This window comes from Astyanax mexicanus, chromosome 16 (assembly GCF_023375975.1).
Source record: "Astyanax mexicanus isolate ESR-SI-001 chromosome 16, AstMex3_surface, whole genome shotgun sequence".
NCBI lineage: Eukaryota > Metazoa > Chordata > Actinopteri > Characiformes > Acestrorhamphidae > Astyanax > Astyanax mexicanus.
Window position 1 is genome coordinate 12,807,773 of NC_064423.1, and position 20,382 is coordinate 12,828,154.

General features: G+C 36.9%; 1 protein-coding gene across 1 annotated transcript; it reads right to left on the minus strand.

The window, feature by feature from the left end:
- Positions 1–1,658: 1,658 nt before the first annotated feature.
- On the minus strand, positions 1,659–7,398 carry LOC103032157 (ammonium transporter Rh type C 2). Its single transcript, XM_007252596.4, has 11 exons — positions 7,124–7,398; positions 5,209–5,401; positions 4,474–4,624; positions 4,234–4,381; positions 3,964–4,130; positions 3,709–3,846; positions 3,472–3,608; positions 2,981–3,099; positions 2,821–2,894; positions 2,588–2,667; positions 1,659–1,753 (listed from the first exon to the last, which is right to left on the minus strand). Exons 1-11 carry the CDS (start codon positions 7,347–7,349, stop codon positions 1,720–1,722), a joined length of 1,467 nt encoding a protein of 488 aa, XP_007252658.3. The 5' UTR covers positions 7,350–7,398; the 3' UTR covers positions 1,659–1,719.
- Positions 7,399–20,382: the final 12,984 nt, after the last annotated feature.

Here is a 20,382-nt window from a genome sequence, read left to right on the forward strand (position 1 = left end):
GTAAAAGTGCACAGTCCCAGAACTAAAACTTCTCTATGCAGGTTTTTCTCTCGTCTTTGCAGGTCTTTGCTGTCGTGCACTCAATTCATCTGGCATATGAAACTTGCTTTGAGAAGGTGGAGGCCAGGGGGTGGGGGTTACGGGGGCGAGTAACATAAAAGTAACGCAATAGTTACTTTTACTGGTAACTAGTTACTTTTATAGTGGAGTAACTCAGTTACTTTTTTGGACTAGTAGCTATAACTAATTACCAACACTGGTGCCCATCACATTTTTATATTCATAAATTAGTACCTGTTACATTAGCTATAGCTCACATTAATTCTCTGTTCTGTTGTTTTGTTCTGTTATGAGTTTGTTGTTTGTTATTTGTTTGTACTGAGCGGGTCGACCCGAGTAGGACAGGTTCCTCTGAGTAAGTCTTGGTTCCTTCCAAGGTTTCTTCCTCTTAAAGGGAGTTTTTTTTCTTGCCGCTGTTTCTTATAAGCTTATAAGAGGCGTGGACCTGTTTTTCTTTCTAAAGCTGCTTTGTGACAACTTTTGTTGTAAAAAGCACTATAGAAATAAAATTGAATTGAATTAAATGGAATTTAAGAGCAGCATAGTAGCTAAACGCTCCCTCTCCATGTTTAGTTTTTATGTTAGGAAGAACTAACTGATGATCTGATTATCTGTTTGGCTCATATATTTGGTGCATATCAAATAAATATGCTGCTCGTGCACCACAGTAATAGTAGCTTAAAGTCTGTTCTGTAACAGAGAATACCAGGCCATAAAGTGTTAGGGTAACAGTCTCTACTCTCCAGGAAAGGCTTAGTATTTGACTGCAGTGACTACATTAAGAAAGTCAGTGTTTTTGAGGTCAGTGTTGGATGATCATCAGCCCGGCTTATCCCTAACTCCTCAACTCAACTCAAAAGAACTGAATGGAGCATCATTATTCTCAGCAGTGTCAGCAATGGATGCATCTCCATCAATCTCTCTTTATTCAGTCATTATCAGAAAACCCAGGTTCAATCAAAAAAGTCTTTTTTTTTATTTAAATGTTTTTTTATTCAGTATAAATCCTTCATAAGTAATACATACTGAAAATACAAGAGGACACTTCAAATAATTCACTTCTGTCTATGGACAAAACAACACAGTGTTTCACATAATACTTTAAATAAAACATTATTTATGCTAAAATCGAAAATTGTGCGCGAGATTTACAAAAAAATGTTAACTATTACAAATAGTCAATACAAAGTTAGCCTGAGACATAATACATTTCAAATGTAGAAAAGGCCAGGAACAGAAGCTTAACCACATAATTCTGGTCAGCGAAGAAACAAAATCTTATATTGGGTCATTTGCACATTAATCCAGAAAACACATATGAATATGAAACACTGATTAACATATTCACTTTCCTATTAAAGAAGGACAAAACACAGGCTATCTATCATTATACAATGAAAACAACTATCAGTAAAGTATTGTGGAAGGCGTAAGATTGTTTCTGGTAGTCAGTAGTCACAAATATATTGCAATCATATAAAGTACTGCCGTGTTTTGGCTGCTATTGTTCTGAAAAACTGGTCCTCAGGGACTGCTATACTGTACTTCTAGGAAAACCACTGTCCTAGACTTAGCCAGAGCTCCTTTCTGTGTGTTAATACAGCAGGTCATCTGGTTCACTGTAGAATTGGGTGGAGATTTGGGTGGGAGTAGCAGCTTCTAGCTCTGTTCTATAGAGAAGTTGGATTCAGACCTGAAAAAAACAAACAAACACAAAAATTTAGGTAAGTAATTTTTCACATAGATATATTATATACTCATTTGTTTGAATTAGCCAGCTAAAATATACCGCTCTGGAAAATAATAAGAGATTTGAGAATTAAGAGAACTAATTTTCTGAATCAGTTTCTCTGAATTTGCTATTTATAGGTATATGTTTAAATAAATAAAAAATATTGTTTTATTCTATAAACTACAGAAAACCTTTCTCCCAAATTCCAAATAAAAATATTGTCATATAGAGTATTTATTTGCAGAAAATGAGAAATGGCTGAAATAACAAAGATGCAGAGCTTTTATATCTCAAATAATGCAAAGAAAACAAGTTCATATTCATAAAGTTTTAAGAGTTCAGAAATCAATATTTGGTGGAATAACTCTGGTTTTTAATCACAGTTTTTAAGTATCTTGGCATGTTCTCCTCCACCAGTCTTACACACTGCTTTTGGATAACTTTATGTGCATAAATTCAAGTAGTTCAGCTTGGTTTGATTGCTTGTGATCATCCATCTTCCTCTTTATTATATTTCAGAGCTGTATAGGGTCAACTTATCAGATATAGGTTAAGCCTAGTCAGAAACTTCAAAATGTGGTCCTGTGTAGTCCAAGATTAGGCTTAATCCCGTTCTGGGGAGCCGGCAAATAACCTATATGTCACTATTTATCTTTGTATATATATATATATATATATATATATATATATATATATATATATATATATATATATATATATATATATATATATATATATATATATATATCATACCCTTAGAATATACAGTTTGAATAAACATTACAGATTGCTTACATGCATGCATCAGGGTTCTTGGAGTCCATGTGGTTTTTATATTCCAGAATTGGAGGGATGCTTTCCTCATCTTCAGGTAACTGTACAAAACACATGCAAAAAAATTATATATACCATTATGTTCCACTGATTTTAATAACGACAATTGTTTTATAAACAACAATGTAACATTTTACGCTTGAAATTTTGTATAAATATATTTTAGCATGAAATATAAGCAAGTTTTCACTCACCTCCCAGTAAACTTCATCATCAAAGCAGTTATCGTCTGCTACATCTCCCCAGATTGGTAGCCTCAGGATGAAGCCTATAAATGTTAAAGTTTAAAATTACAAACCCATCTCTCAAAACCTTTAAAGCTGATGTTTGAAGTCTAATGGAAAGATTACGTACCCACTATTGCGCCACCAACGATTGCGAAGACAAGAGCCACGCAAAGACCTGCAGCCTGGTAGCCTCCCTGTTGTCCTGCTGTTCTTTTTGTGCCCACCAACTCAAAGACATTGGCCAGTCTGAGGAAAGAAAGAAATGTATTGTTATTGCAGTGCAAAAAAAAAATCTCAAAAACCTCCAATTTTACACAAAGATATTTCATACATATGTTTAGTAGTGGTGCTGTTTAGCAGATATTTGTGTATATTGTCCAAGTTACACTAGAGCTCCCATCCACTGATATTGCTGATTGGTATGTGTCAAATACACACAAAAACTGTGTGCCATGTGCTTGAAGAAGAATTAAGAAATCATTGATGCTACATCCATGTTCATTCCTTCTTTCCTCCATTATTGGGCCATATAGAGTCAGAGTAAAGGTTAGATTGTATTTCAGTGGAGGTGTAGATAAAGTTTGGTTTATATTGGAGTTGGTCTACAAGTCTACTCACCCTTCCTTTGAATATATGGACTCGCTTGCAGTGGCAGCTGTGATGGCGCCCACAATTGCACCCAGGAAGCCTGGCATAGCATGCAGATTATGGATTCCGCAAGTGTCCTGGATCTTCATATGCTTCTCCATGAATGGCTGGACAGAAAGAAGAGCATATTAGCTTTACAAACGAACCTGTCCATGTAAACCATTTAGCAGAAGAGTCAGCATCATCTTAGATTTCTGCAACACTTACAGACAGCACCAGGTAGCCAAAGGTTGAAATGATCCCGCAGAAGAAGCCAACGATGAGTGAGCCGTAGGGCGTGATCATAAACTCAGAAGCTGTTCCCATGGCTACACCTCCAGCAAGTGTAGCATTCTGGATATGAACCTAGAGGATAAAGAGCAGATATGTTACATACTGTATCTTGATAAGATCTGGCTGTGGAATGACAACCAGCTATCTTTGTTCAGAGATCACTGTCATGCGCAAAGTGTGGAAAATTACCATGTCTAGCTTGCCCTTTTTAGCCGAGAGGCTGGAGATGGCATAGCTTGTGAGGACGCTTGCGGCTAAGCTCAGGTAGGTGTTGATGGCTGCCCTGTGTTGACCGTCTCCATGGCTGGCAATAGCAGAATTGAAACTGGGCCAGAACATCCAGAGGAAGAGAGTTCCTGGGAAGAGGAAAGCTTCAATGTTAGAGAATCAAGTCTATTCATGGACAAAGAGGTTCATCATTTCAAAACTGTTCACTGTTCATAACTGTTGTTAACTCACCGATCATGGCAAAGAGGTCAGAGTGGTAAACAGAACCATGCAGACGTTTGCTTTGGTGCAGATTTGGTCTATAGAGAACCCATGATACCATCAGACCAAAATAACCTCCAAATGTGTGGATGGTCATGGAACCACCAGCATCTTTGACCTGTCCATAGAGTTCATAGACTGGTTAGAAACACATTCTATATTTTATACATACTATTGTTACAGTAATTAAATGCAATCAGTGTCACATACATGAAGAAGTTCAAGGATGATGTACTCTTCCACCGCAAACAAGGTGACTCCAAACAGGGTCATCACCATCAGCTGGACAGGGCTGACTTTTCCAAGACAACCTCCAAATGCGATTAAGCATGAGGCCACACAGAAGTCAGCGTTGATGATGCTGGAGAAATATGAGATACACAACACTTAGGGCTTTTTGTCTTGTGGGGTTTTCATGGCATAACAGACAACAATAATAGGGAATAGTATGATTTTTTTCTATGTAAGTACTTGAATACTTTAGTACTTTTCATTGGAGGAGACAAGAGAGACAATTAATCACTTTATACAAACAAGTATAACTTTGGTATTGATCGCTTTGCTCTATGGTTCTTAAACTTGGCATTTAGGGCATTCTGGGACCCCCGGATGTTTCAAGTTGTGTTGGAATGAAAATTTGAACAAGGGACCCTATTTAAGAACCAATACTTTACCATGACTCCAATTGTCAAGACATATAGAGTCTAAATCCCTTAACCTTGCTCGCATTTACCATGAGTCTTTACCACCCTCAACCACCCTGTATCCTATCTTTACTCTGTTATCCCTCCTTGGAACTGGCTTTCCATATCAAACAGATGTTCAGATGCCTGAACTCCAGCCCAAAATGTCTCCTCACAAATAACCACAATCTTATGTTATGTTCTGAACTAGCAAATGAGCAATGTTCTTAAGAACTAAGAACTTAAGGCAAGCAACTCTTACCTTTCCACTCCAATTTTGATGGTTCCATCAACTGGGTCCAATGAGTGGAACCAGCCCTGCATCAGAAGAGCCCACTGAATACCGAAGGCAGCGATGAGGAAGTTGAAGCCCACGCCGCCAAAGCTGTAGCGCTTCAGGAAGGTCATGAGGAAGCCAAAGCCGACGAAGATCATTACATGAACATCCTGGAAACCTGTTCAACAAAGACGTAAAGACAAATGTTTAGACAAAACTTCGAAGCTAATTGTTATATCTGAGGCATTTCAAGTGTGAAATTTGAATTTCTTCTGTCACTTTCTTGAGAATATCATAGAACTGTTGGCTGGATCATAGCCAGAAAACACGCTGGAAGATTGACAGCCTGATTGCTGTAAAATCCTTTAACAAATCGGTGTCTATTAAAGGATTAGTACGTATATATTTATTTGCTGCTTTTGCTGATAACAGTCTGGATCCTTTTTTCTATTATGGAAATAGAGAGGGCTTGAAAGTTTTGACTGACTACAAGCTAAAACAAAACATGGACTCATCTGATCAAAGCACACATTTTTGGAGATGGGTTGGGTTGGGTTGGGTAGTCGAGTTTAACGCCACATCAGCTCGTCGGCTATTTCGCGGCAGGAAAGGTACTGTCTAATCACAAGGTTCTACGATCTAAGCCATCGCAAGGCAGACAGACACATTCACTCACACCTAAGGGGCAATTTCAATCAAGTTCCAATTAGCCTGAACACAGTCTTTGGACTGTGGGAGGAAACCGGAGAACCCGGAGGAAACCCACGCAGACACGGGGAGAACGTGCAAACTCCACACAGAAAGACCCGGGTCGCCCCAGCCGGGAATCGAACCCAGGCCGTCTTGCTGTGAGGCGGAAGTGCTACCCACCGCGCCACCGTGCCGCCCCATTTTTGGAGATGAGGTTGGTCCTAGAGAAGCCTTTCTTTCTGAGAAGCCTTTGTCTTTCTGAACTAGGTCCATTTGACTAAACTCTTGCAGTCTGGAAGTTCACGCAAATTCCCTGAATGTATTTTGCACAATATATGGTAAAAGCTTTCTGATGAGCCAACACTTGGTATCTTGGCTTGCAAAAAACACATTATATACAGAATTATAATTCCCCCCAAAAAAATCCCATTTTCAAAAAGTCTCAAAACAGTGTGAATTGAATATTCTGTCTCTGCTTATTTTGATTGTTTAAGGCATCAAACCCAAACGGTAAAGTCATTTTTTGCCAGTTGAATTGTAATGCAAAAAATAAGAATGAACAAATCACAGATGATTTACAAAATGTCCCAACTGATGCTCTTGTAGATGAATTGTAGATCATTGACACATTTGATGAATGACAAAATATTGGTGTCCATTTCAGAACCATTTATGTAATTCTGTGCTTTGAGTGGCAGTCCCAAACATAGGGGGATGAAAGAGTGATGACAAAGGAATGAAAGGGTAAAGAAAGAGTGATGTGAAGCTACTCTCACTTTTAAATATTTAGTTAAAAGTAATTTATTATGGATCTGCAGAGCTCCTAAAGTCTACATTCTAATCTAAGTAATACCTACATACTGAATGTGCATCATTTTAAGATCTGCTTGCAAAACACAGTGAATTTGGCATGTAGAAAAATAAACAGTTCATTATATTTTTATCTTCACATGATTTAACTAATGAATTATATAAACTATAAACTATGTCTGGATAAAATGAGATTGTTGGTGGATACGTTAAACTACATTGAATACATTTGTTTATTTCAAGCCATGATCTGACAATAAAATAAAACACAAATCCCACTAAATCCCACTTTAAACTTTAAAATACAAATGTCTTGAAATAGAGTAAATATATAATGAAATAACTACAGCATAATTCCTAAGACTGACTTTAATAAAGGAATAAAATAATCTATACTCACTTGGATATCTGTAGTAGAAGTCGTTCTCGCTGTCACTTGTGATATTATGCTCCTTCTTGTAAGTCGGCCAGTGGGCATCAACCTCTGGGTTATAGCGCACGAATGCTCCAAACAGGATGATCATGGCAATTTGCCACACGAAGCAAACAGCAGGCAGGCTGATCCGGACATCGGGGTTCTTGGTACGGCACCAGAAGCTCTTGCAGCAGACTTGCCAGTTCCCCATGGCGGCTGTCTCTCAGAGTTGGGCTCTTCAGGCCTTGTGGAAATGGATGCTGACTGCAAGGGCCTTTATAGCCCGGCCTTTGAAGGTGTGACACATCTGGGCACTCGTCTGGCTGCTTTAGGTGCACCTCTGACACATGACTAAGAGAAAAAAAAGGTCCTGTGGGATGCACAAGACACATTTTCTGATCAATATCTGCAGTGTTTTTTGATTCTCGAGTGCTGATAGACTTGGGCTCTGAGGTTTTAAAGCTACTGGAAAAACTGGAACTTCCTTATACTCTAAAAGATTAAAAATGACAAGGTTCTGAGAATAATTAGTCCTGAATGTATCTAAAAAAATAATATGCAGTTTGTTAACAAATCTTTACCAAAGAAATGACTGTAAATTCAAAAATTGTGAAAAAAAGAAAATGTGTGATTAATAAAGATATTTTTTTTTAAATGAAAACTGATCATTTACTAATGTGTGCAACCCATTACAACTATTGCAAATGAGCATATATAAAAAAAAGAAGATGTAAAATCACATTGCCAGTGCCAATACAATTTACTGTACATGTCCTGGAAAAAATAGGAATAAAATAAATAAGAAACCACCTTTGTACAACTAAAAGCAGGTAATGATAGAAACATTGTGAGATCAGTGAGGACAGAAATCTTCAGAAACCTCATATACTCCTCATACACTAAATGAACAAAAGTGTTAGAACAAATGCTTATTCGTCCAGTTCGTAATTAGGCACAAACATTTGGTTTTTGAAAGTAGAAATATAGAGACCTATACAAGGTTAAGCATGGTGGAGGTAGTGTCATGTCTTGGTAGGCTGTGTATGGCTGCTTCTGAACCAGACTCACTAATTTAATTAATTATGTAATTTATGTTAGTCAACAATAATTTCAATAAAAACAAAATATTTTTAGAGAAATATTTCCAAACTAAGCAGAAGGATTTTCTTCAGTGAATAAAAGTGAAACGTTTTAGAATGGCTATGTAAATCACCAGATATTAATCAAAATGAAAACCATTTTAAAGATGATAATAGCCATGTTTTCATACAAATATTTTGCAAATAATATGCACAACATTTGGCTGAAAAAGGTGATTCTTCTATCTCCTACAGATGATGCTACTGTAATTTAGAGCTCAGCTGAAACAAGGAAAAAGGGAAATTTAACTTCTGAAATTCTTTAGCATCTTAAAACCATTTTTACCGCTACTGTATATACAGTCTTTGTTTATTGCCTGTTACCAAGCAGAATGGGTAATGGCCCATCTAATAAGGGTTAAAGTCTTGACCATGTGCCATCATGACCACGTCCACCATATCTGGGAGTACAAACTCACTAGTTCTGGTAGAGTAGAGCACACCATTGTGCTCAACATTTTGGAATACCTAAAGCAGCATTTAAAAAGCTGTGTTTCATGATCAGATTATCAATAGGGCTGTTATTTCTAATAATAATAATATTTTGGACAAACCTCAACAGGGAAGCCTCTTTCAAGAATTTGATCAGACACCCCAATACTTCCGAGCACAGGGAAAATCAATCACAGAGACACAAGGATTCTGTTCCAATTTAATTTCATACAGTTTTACAGGTACTTTCTGTGCAGACAATATAATGGCTTAACATACTGTTGCAAGACCTGTGACAATAATTGTGGTATCTTTTTACTGTACAAAATAAGGACATGATTTTAATATTTTGCTTATATTTTTTTCTTAGCAAGCAAACTTTGTGTACAAAACTTGTCATAAAATAGCATGCAATAAAAAACAACTTATCGGGTAAGTAATTCCGTTTGATCAGCATAGAACAGGAGTCTGCATGTATGTAGAGTGTATTTGTCTTTATGGATGTCTTTCCAGTATGTTTAATTCTGAAAATGAATCGGGTACTCTAAATTGTTTTGCAGACAGTTGAATGTAAAAATAAAATGTCATATTTAAGTTTATTTACAATAAAGCATTTGTTCACCCAAGTTTATTTGGGAGTCCATCACTTGAACCAAGCTGTGGTTGTTTTATTTAATTAATGATTCATGTGTTTTCATTTGCCACTATTAAACCATATAAAGATGCTTCTGTGACACAGTTTGGTTGACAAATATCAAATTAGCACCATTATTGACATTTTAATGGAAGTCAATGCAGATTTTATTCCAAGTCTTTTTGGAGCATTTCTATTTAGCAATTCAGCAAAAAACATTGTATGTTGATGATGGTTTAAGGAACAACTGCTGGATTTACTTTTTGACAAAAAGTTAACAACTGCAAACATTGACATATTAGAGTTTTTTGTGCAAGTGATGATTTACACAGATTTCTGCAAATGCTGTCATCATACCAGGCATGACCAAGAGGGATATAAAACCCCAGGCATTGAGCTGCGAGCAGTGGAACTGTGTTCTCTAGAATGATGGTGCTTCATCCAATACATTTGGGATGAGTTGGGGACTTGAGGATGAGGCTACCTCACATAACATCCTTATCACTGAATGCAATCCAATGTTTTAAAAATCTAGCAGAAATTATTAGTGCAACAATTTAATATCATTGATTTGGGCACAAACAAGGAATCAGCAGGTGTTCCAGCACTTTTGTCCCTAGAGAGAGTGCATGTGCAGTTTCGTGTGATTTAAGTCACCTGATCAGCCTTCCCCGTTTGCAGCCTGAAGGTCTGTATGTGATTGACATGAGGTGTGCCATTGTCAGATAAATTAGGTATCAGTGTGACAATCTTCACATGGTTTGCACTGAAAGTATAGCAGGAACCTCTGCCCTGTGCATACAGCAGAAAAGCATGTGACGAGGGAACCGTAGATCGCTATCAGGGCAGCATTCCAGCAATCACTGCAATCACATGGTCACACGTGTCCTCTTGCATGCCTTATGCATTCCAGCAGACATAGCCAAAAGATCTCAAGATCTCATGACTCTCTGCACAATCAATACTGAAGCCAGGTAAGTTGATCTATTGAACTTCATCATAGGTATCTTCCAAATCTCTTCTGATTTCTTTGTTCATTGAATTAATCCATGCTGATTTGTCCAGGCTTGCAGCCAAGGTCCCATGCTTCCAGTCTTTCCACTTTTGCAACAGTAACCACCAATCAGAGAGAGTGAAAGCTTACACACCTCCTGGTGTGGTATGAAGCCTGTCATCAAAGGTTTACGAAACCAGACCGCAGTAATCAGACAGTTATGTAGACCTGCAGGTTCATTAAAGGGCAAGATGGACCTCTACCCTGTCTGTAGGCACATTCTAAATCTTAGGCTGCTTGTCATTGAAGTAAAGGACCCCTCATATACAGCCAAGAAATTAAGCCAACATTTAGAGCAATTTGAAGCGTGCAACTGATTGATGTATCCTTCTTGGCCTATGGTTACCCCCAGTTTTCTGCACTCGTGCAATAGGAAGGGAAAAAGAAAAAAAGAAAGAAACTCAGCAAAAATGCACCAAAAAACAGACAGAAGCATAGGTTTCAAATCTTAAAAAAAAAAGATTTCTATAAAGAAATACACACGTTTGCACCACAATGTCATTATGCAACATTCACAAGTGACATAACCACAAGGACCTGTTCGACTGTACCACACGTGAGACCAGCTACTGATTACAAGTCTTTCTAAAACAGTCCTACCAAGGAACTCTCTAACCTTTACTGCACACTATAGACATTGGAACAGCATGTTTGTTAATGGCAAAGATAAACTGGTTTAATAAACAAATTAGAAGAATGGATAATTGTCGACTCATCTACTAACAATGTGCTACAGAAAGTTTTTATATTTGCTCGTTCATTAGCACCATGAAAAAAAGTGTCAGGCTTTAAATCTCTGCACTGCTACATTTCATTAAGTTCAGGAGCACTGCAAAATTGTAATTCTGGACAGTGCTCTAAAGTTCTGGTAATTTTGGGGAGTACTGATGAGGTTTTAGTAATTATTTGGAGTGCTGGTGAGATTCAAGCAATTCTATGAAGTGCTGATGGAGTTCTGGCAATTTTTGGGAAGTTAGCATTGTGGTGGAGTTCTGGTTCAGGAAATTCTAGGGAGTGTTGGTAAGATTGGCGGTGGTGCTGGTGAAGGTTTGAAGGTGTTAGTGGAGTTTGTTTTCTGTGGAGTTCTGGTGGAGTTCTGGTAATTCTCTGGAGTGTTGTTGGAGTTCTGGCAATTCTGGGGAGTTCTGGTAATTCTGGGGAGTGCTGGTGGAGTTCTGGCAATTCTGGGGAGTTCTGGTGGAGTTCTATTAATATTAAAATATGAATCAATATGAATAAATAATTATATTTTTACATTATTAAATACTAGCATTTAAATATTACACCAGGTAAACTAGAAACAATACTGAATAGTTTTGATACAATTTCTTCTCATAAATAAGTAAATATAATACATAATTTTTACAGTACTCAATGCTTATTATTTAGCCCTTTTTCATGGTTTCAAACATGTATCAAAATATATAAACTAAATATATTTAATTAAATTAAAACAAATTTACAAGGACAGTAATGTAATGAATGAACATTGTGGAATCATTGAACAAGGCAGTTCTCTCATAACTTACTGTGGGAACGTTTTCTTCAAACATTTCCCCGAACATTAAGATAACATTATCCAAAGTTGAGGAAACTTTCCCTGTTAGCTAGGAAACAATAGAGTGAGATGCAAGCTTTATAAACCGGTTTAATCTTATAATTTCCTGTTTAACTTGGACATATGAGATTAGAAAACACCGGTGTAAAATTCCCTTCATTAATCACTGTGGGTAACTGTCACCTAAACAAAGGAGTGAAATGTCAATCACACATCATGAAGACAATGATGTTTCTGACAACATATATAAAAAGGAATCCTGATGATGATCAAGCTTTTACCATGCAATCTTATCAGAGTAGCTGACTGAGCTTTGTTTAAATGACTATGAATGTTGTGTTCTTACAAATAAAACAGCTCAAATGTAGGTATTTACTATATCTCTAATTAGGGCTATTTATTATAAATCTAGTAAATGCATCCTTGTTTTTAGTGAACAGTTCACATAATGAGACATAAATTCATGTTAAGCACTGATTTAGGTGTGCTTGTATTTATTCTGATATGATGCAATGCTTTTAAACAAAAAAGTCTGTCTGAAACAGAGAGAATGTGGTGCATTTTCCATTCACTTTATTAATCTGCACATTTAAACAGTGTTTTTTTTTTTGGGAATACTTTGAAACACTATTCACCATGAGGGATAGTGCACATGCATGTGATTCATAAAGTGGACCAAACCTCATATGCATGTACTTAATTTATCTGAGACTAGATGTCTGATCAGGTAGCACGTACTGCAGCTAACACTGTGGAATGTTTCAGAATTATATCTGCAGTTTCCTTGAAAAAAGATAAATGCTAAGGTTTCATTGTACATCCCATTTTCGGTTTATCTGGTCTCCATAGATACACAGTTTAAAGTGTAAAAAGTGTTAAAAATAGATAAAAAATGTAAAAAAAAAAAAAAAAGGATTTTTAATATTTATTATATAAAAACAGCAAAATAATGTCTAGATTTAGATATGATTTCATGCTGACAATTTTATTAAAAACTATAGGAAAATTAAAAAAATTGAGGATGCTTTTGTGGATAAACCACAGACTTATTTTTATATTATACGCACTTGTTATTACATTTAATAGACTTTTTTTTATAAATCACCCTACCTTTTTCTGCAATTAAAAAAACTGTTGTTACGCAATAAGGTTAATTTTTATTATTCTATTTTTACCTGCAAGGAAATCGTTTTTAAAAAGAAACTGGGTTTTCATGGGTTGTATTTTTTACCACCCCTGCTGTCAGATTTTTTTCTGTCTGTTTGTTTGATTTTTTTGTTCAAATTTTGTGTTCAGGGTACAGTAAAATTATTCCATATCAATCACTTTACCCATCGTCCTTTAGTGATTAGGAGATTAGGACTAAAAGGATAAAATAGAAATAATAATGATTAATGATGAGAAAAATGAAAAATATTTAAATTATTTCTGTTATTTCTGTTGGTGAACTGTAGATAAAAGTAGAGTTCTCAATTCAGATTTTAATCTAAAACAATCAGTGGTGTTGATGCTGGAGGGGTTGGTGGCGTCCTATCAGTTCTGGGGAGTGCTGGTTGGGTTCTGTCAATGCTCAAAGTTCTGGATGCAGATCTGGTAAATCTGGTAGCGTTGTTGATTGCTGGTGATGTTCTAGAGAGAGATTATAGAGTTCTAGTGTTTCACTGATGGACATCTGGTGATTCTGGAGAGCACTGACACAGTGCTAGTGATTCTGGAGAGCACTGATAGAGTCCTAGTGATTCTGGAGAGCACTGATAGAGTCCTAGTGATTCTGGAGAGCACTGATAGAGTCCTGGTGATTCTGGAAAGGGATGATAAAGTCCTGTTGATTCTGGAGAGCACTGATAAAGTCCTGGTAATTCTGGAGAGCACTGACAGAGTCCTGGTAGTTCTAGAGAGCACTGATAGAGTCCTGGTGATTCTGGAAAGGGATGATAAAGTCCTGTTGATTCTGGAGAGCACTGATAGAGTCATGGTAATTCTGCAAAGGGATGATAAAGTCCTGTTGATTCTGGAGAAGGCAGATGAAGTGCTGGTGATTTTGGAGAGGGCTGACAGAGATCTGGTGATTCTGGAAAGGGATGATAGAGTCCTGTGATTGTGGATAGTGTAAACGGACTGCTGGTAATTCTATAGACTGTTGATTCGAGTCCTGGTGATTCTGGAGAGTGCTGAAAGAGTCTTGATGGTTCTGGAGACTGCTGATTAGAGTTCTGGTAAATGATGTTGGGACTTTCGTGGGTGCTTGAGAGCATTGGTGGAGTTCGAGCAATGTTTGAGCGAATATACTGAATAAATGCACCACACAGGAGTGCAAAAGTTGAACAAACCTGAAAGACTGGAAGGAATTAATGTCATTTTGACTGTTGAATTAGAATCTGAAAAAAATAATTAATGTATGGCCATTGTCTTGGTGTGCAAGATAGCATTGACAGCTTGTACTTTTGCAGTAGACAAAATGTTGATAATATAAGAAGGGGGAGGCTAGAAGTCGGACCTGGAATGCACACTTGTGGAAAGGCCTGTCAAAAGGTTGAGGTGAGGCTGAGGTGGCGGAAAGGAATGGAAGATTATCTCCAGTTTTTGACAAGTGACAGGCGGCAGCAGCACAGAGGATGATCCTCTGATGTGATGGTTATGCGGGAGTCAATCATATGATTATGGCAGGACATCACTCGCATGCTTCAGCATGTGACAGCTTTGTCTTGCATGCCTATGTCCAAGTCATTACACAGATGCAAATTTGGAGGCTGATTCCATTTTATGATTGCTGGGTCATTTTCTGCATGCTTGGCTTCATTTACTAATGATACTGTAGATAAATGATAATCTGTGGCACATTACATAATACAGGGCTAACCTGAGGTCATCATGTCCTGCAGATAATTGGCAATGTATATTTGATTTAAGACACTTTTTTGTATTATAAAGTGCACTGAATTATAAGGCACACAATCAATAAATGTCTATTTTCTGGTCTTTTTTCATACATAAAGGCACACCTTTATTATAAGGTGTATTATGTGACACTAGTAAGGAACAGGGGCGTTGCCATGTTTCCCTTCTAATTCATCATGTCTAATTCTAATTCTCTTTTGCATGTGGGGTCTCCTGCATTGAATGTAAAAGTGCTTTCTGCCAAAGTTGCTTTTTTGTTTAAATGGACATATTCAGCCAGAAGCCACCGGACAAGGTCATTGCCAACCCATGCACTGTCTACAATGGGTGATAATTCCTTCTATGACACATTTATGGGACACATGATGTGACACTGTGGACCAAGAATTGCTAAATGCCCACCTCCAGACTTGTTTGGAGCCATCCTACCTACATATGCTATGCAAAAATATTGCCCAGTATGCATTTCCTTCAATTGAATCTTTAGAGTCATTTACTTTTGGATTATATGTAAGTAAAATAAGCTACAAGCTAATGCTTAAAATACTGGATATCCACTGGCTTGTTTTAAAATGATATACGGTATTTTTTTACACTATAAAGCACACTGGATTATAAGGCGCACTATCAATGAGCGTCTATTTTTTGGTCTATTTTCATACATTATACACATCTGATTATAAGACGCATTATGCGACTCTAGTAAAGAACAGGGGTGTTGCAATGTTTTCCTTCTAATTCAACAAGTCTTAACCCTATAATAATAAATAAAAATATTTTGTTGTGAAGTCAAACGGGCGCTGGATGTTAATCTACACAGATTTCTCTCCTAAAAACTGTTTTTTTGGGTGAGTAAAGCGCTTTCGGCGCTTGGATTGTGTTATTAATATTCACCCAAATATGAGCATGTTTATGAACTTGAGTAGTAAAATGCTGTTTTTTTTTTTTTTTTTTTTTTTTTTTTTTCAGTAAAATGCTGTTTTTTAATTTACTGGAGTATTATTTTATTCTGCTACTTCCACTTTTACTTCACTACATATTTTCATTCAGATAAATACTTTTACTGCAGTACATTTTTAACGTGCTGCCTGGTTTGTTACCAGGGGCGTGGCCAGTCCTTTTTAGGGGCTCAGGAACCGCCAATGATAATCTACGTTCTCTTCGCTGAGCACGCACACGCGCAGCGCTTCTTATTCTGCTGTTGTTTGACGTGATGTTCCAGTACTGATACGTATTGTGCGTGTCCGCGCGTGTGTTTATGCGCGAGTATCCCCGCGCGTGCGTGTCTGCACGTGTGTGTATGTGTTCGCGTGTGCGTGGCCAGTCATTCAGTCAGTCAGTCAGACAGTCATCTATATTGTTTTTTTTTTTCCAAAATAAAGAGCTATATTCAGATTCATGTGAAGAATAAACAGCGTTTCAGTTTGAGCAGTTTTGAGTGGCTTTCCACTTTTAAATATTTAAATTAAACAAGATAAAGCTTTAGAAGGTATTTTTTGATACAGTTTTTTTTATGTTTTATCTACTTATCTACTAAAAAAATATGTTTTAAAAAAAGTAAAACACCTGTACCCTGTACATATTCATTTGTGCATCTGATTGAAGGCGGTGTGGCTCAACACCCCTAAACCTCTGATTCTAGAATCCCCCCTGCTCGTTAAAATACCAAAAATGTTAGAAATAATTCTAAACCCACAGTTTCACTAAAGCCAGAGCGGTAGATGCTCTGCACTGTCACAGGGTTTGATGAAGCTGCTCTAATCCCTGGACCTTTGGCAGCTTTAGTTGATTTAACAATAGTGATAGACCAACTAGTGATCATTTATGCAAAATATTTTGGGTAACTTTGCTAAGAGACTTAATTTAAGACTTCGTGTAAATCACTTGTGCTGTTGCTGTCCTTTAACCTAAACATTTAAAATAATATAAATAATATGATATTCAAACCTCTGACTTATTTCTGAAATTACAGACACAACACAATACTTGTACTTTTACTTTCTGTACTTTTAAATAAATTACTTGCAATACTTGAGTACAAAAAATGTTTAATTCTTCCACTCAACTATGATGCTTAAAGAACACTTTAACTTGTACTCGTCACTTATTTTGACTCGTACTTGTTCTTTTACCTAAATCTGGATCCCTAGTACTTTATACATGTCTGTTCCTCAGTGTAGCTCTAGCGGTTAGCCGCTAATGCTAATGGTCCAGCATTAGTGGAAATCTGTACATCTAAGCTTATTGTTAATAAACTAAAGAACCTAACTCACCCAAATCTGTGTAGATTTGCATTCAGCACTTGTGTGACTTGTCAGACTCATCTGAAATGTTTTTTTTTTTTTTAGAGTTACATTTTTGTTTACTTAGCTTAGCTTCATAGGTCTTCTATATTCGGTGGTGAGACCTGCTAAATATAGAAGGAAAACATAGTGACACCCCGGTTCCTACTACTAATTATTACTTACTAGTTACTAAAGTCGCATAAAACGAGCCTCATAACACGGTGCGCCTTATAGTGAGAAAAATACGATGCACAGATGTGGGCGTTCCCAAGCCACCCACTGAGGTAACCTCTTAATCTTATCTCAGAGTCAGTGTCTCAGATTTGTATGCGTGCCCACATTGACTTTAAGAACTGACTGTTCACTTGCTGCTCAATTAATCAACCCCTTGACAGGAGCCACTGAAGAAGGATCATCAATTTTAATACTTCAGCTGTCAGTAGTTTTAATGTTATCGCTGACTAGTTTAAGTGCGTCATTGTCACAGGGTGTGTTTGACTGCTGCTTAAACAAGGTTGGCTCTTGTTTATTATTATTTTTAAATACAGTGGGAATATATGCATTCATGCATTTTTATCCAAAACGTTCCTTTTATTTGTCTTTCTCTTGAAAAAAGTTTGTACTTTGTTGGGTGTTAAATAATCATATCCTGGGAGTTCTGATGTTACCACTCCATATTCAGACCCACTGGAGTCTTTGGAGTTATGACATTAATTAAGCACTTCTGGATCTTTAGAAATTAATATTAAGATGTTGATTAAGCACTTCTGGATCTTTTTAGAAATTATTTTTGAACATGGCTTTCTTCAATATTTAATAGTAAAAATTTACAAATATTTTAGTTACTTAGCCTTTAAACACTGACAGCTTCTTTGTTAGGGCAATTAGACTACCCCCTACCAAAAAGCAAGGTGAAAATGTTTCCAGCACAGTAAACCAGCATTAAACTAGCTGTGACTGTTCTGGACAGCAAGTCCTGCCTCTCAGTATCTAAGACCACTTAGCATTAAGTTGCGAATTTAGGTTATTGGAAAATTGCCCCAGATCAGTCTCTTTGATGTTAATGTTAATCATCTTTTTTCAGTGTTTTAGGCTCTGCATAGCAGTATCAATGGGTTCCAGGAGGGCTTGTATTAGTGTGCTTGCATCACATGCAACCTGGGAGGGAATTCCAGAGAAATCTGTGGGTTTTCCAATAAACTTTATATAAGTTTGGTTGCTAAGGTTACTAGCTACCGTGCCGTAGTGCTCCGCACTGGAGCGAAACAACTTGGATAACCAGAATTCCCATTTTAAAAGCTTTAAAAAGGATACAGTGGTGCTTGGAAGTTTGTCAATCCTTTAGAATTTTCTTTATAATCTATGACATCAACAGTTTTTTACACAAGTTTTAAAAGTAGCTAAAGAGAACGCAGTTACATAAATGCGACAAAAAATGTATACCCTAAGCCCTTAGAGGGGGGGGGGGGGGGGTGTTATCTCCCTCACAAGATAAGATCTCACAACCTACACAGTTGTAGGTGTTCCCAAGCCATCCACTGAGGTAACCTATCTTATTCTTATCTCAGTGTCTCAGATTTTTATGCTTGCCCACATTGACTTTGAGAACACATTGAGAACTGACTGTTCACTTGCTGCTCAATTAATCAACCCCTTGACAGGAGCCACTGCATCCAGATCATAAATTTTGTCAGTAGTTTTAATGTTATCGCTGACTAGTTTAAGCATTGTAATGCACTGGGAATGTATGCATTTACGCATTTTTATCCAAAACTTTACTTTTATTTGTCTTTCTCTTGAAAATATTCTGTACTTTTTGGGTAATAAAGAATCATATCCTGGGAGTGCTGATGTTGCCTCCCCATATTTAGACCCATTGGAGTCTTTGGAGTGATGGCATAAAATAAATGAGATTTCTTCAATATTTAATGGCATATTTTAGTTACTTAGCATTATAACAGTAGCGGCTTTTTCATTAGGGTGATTAGACTAGCCCACACCAAAGAGCAAGAAGGAAGAAATGTTTTCAGCACATTAAACTATCATTAAACTAGCTGTGACTGTTCTGGACAGCCAGTCCTGCCTCTCAATCAGCCTCGATTTGCATTTCTTGCAATACCTCTTCTTTTTAGACAATTTTGGGTTATTTGAAAATTGCCCCAGATGCTCTCATTGACTCCCATGTTAATTATCTTTTTTCAGTGTTTTGGGCTCTGCAATGCAATTTCAATGGGTTTCAGATGGGCTTGTACTAAATCTGTGGGTTTTCCCATAAACTCTATATAGATTTGGTTGCTAAGGTTGCTAGGTACCACACTGTACTGCTCTGGATACTGCATTGGAACAAACCCATTACGCTGTTTGCGGTTTCTTTTCTTATCTTAATCAGAATCAAGTCTTGTAATATTTATAAGACAGTTGCTGCTGTTGTGAGAAGTGTCTGGTTTCAGGGTCCTGTTCTGATTTTAGTGCACTGCTAACCCGGCTATAGGCCTGACTGCACCAAAAACATGAAAGGATACAGTGGTGCTGGAAAGTTTGTCAACCCTTTAGAATTTTCTAGATTTCTATATGAACTGTAACATCATCAGTTTTTTTTATACTTATAAGTCTTAAAAGTAGAGAAAAAAAAATGCAGTTACATAAATGAGACAAAAATATTATGCTTGGTAATTTAGTTATTGAGGAAAACTATCCAATATTACATTTTTGTGAGTGGCAAAAGTATGTTAACCTGTAGGATTAGCAGTTAGTTTGAAGATAAAATGAAAGAAATTAGAGTGAGCGTGAATCACTCCAAGTGCAAGGTGTCTGCGAGGTCTCAAATGACCCTAGGGTAACTTCTAAGCAACTTCTGACTTTCTTACTGGCTAATGTTAATGTTCATGAGTCCACCATCAGAAGAACACTGAAGAACAATGTTGTGCATGGCAGTGTTACAAGAAGAAAAATGTTTTTAGACGGATAAAACCAAATTAAAACTTTTTGATCTAAATGAAAAGTTTATAGAAAGGAAAAGTCTACCTTACACTATCTGTAAAACATGGTGGTGGTAGTATCATGGTTTGGGCATGTTTTTTTTTTTTTTGCATCTGGCTTGCCCTTATTGACAGAACAATAAATTCTGAATAAAGTCAGATCATTCTAAAGAAAAAAAATCCAGACATTTGTCCATGAACTGAATCTAGATAAGGTGGGTCATGCAGCAAGACGATGACCCCTAAGCACACACGCTACCAAATAA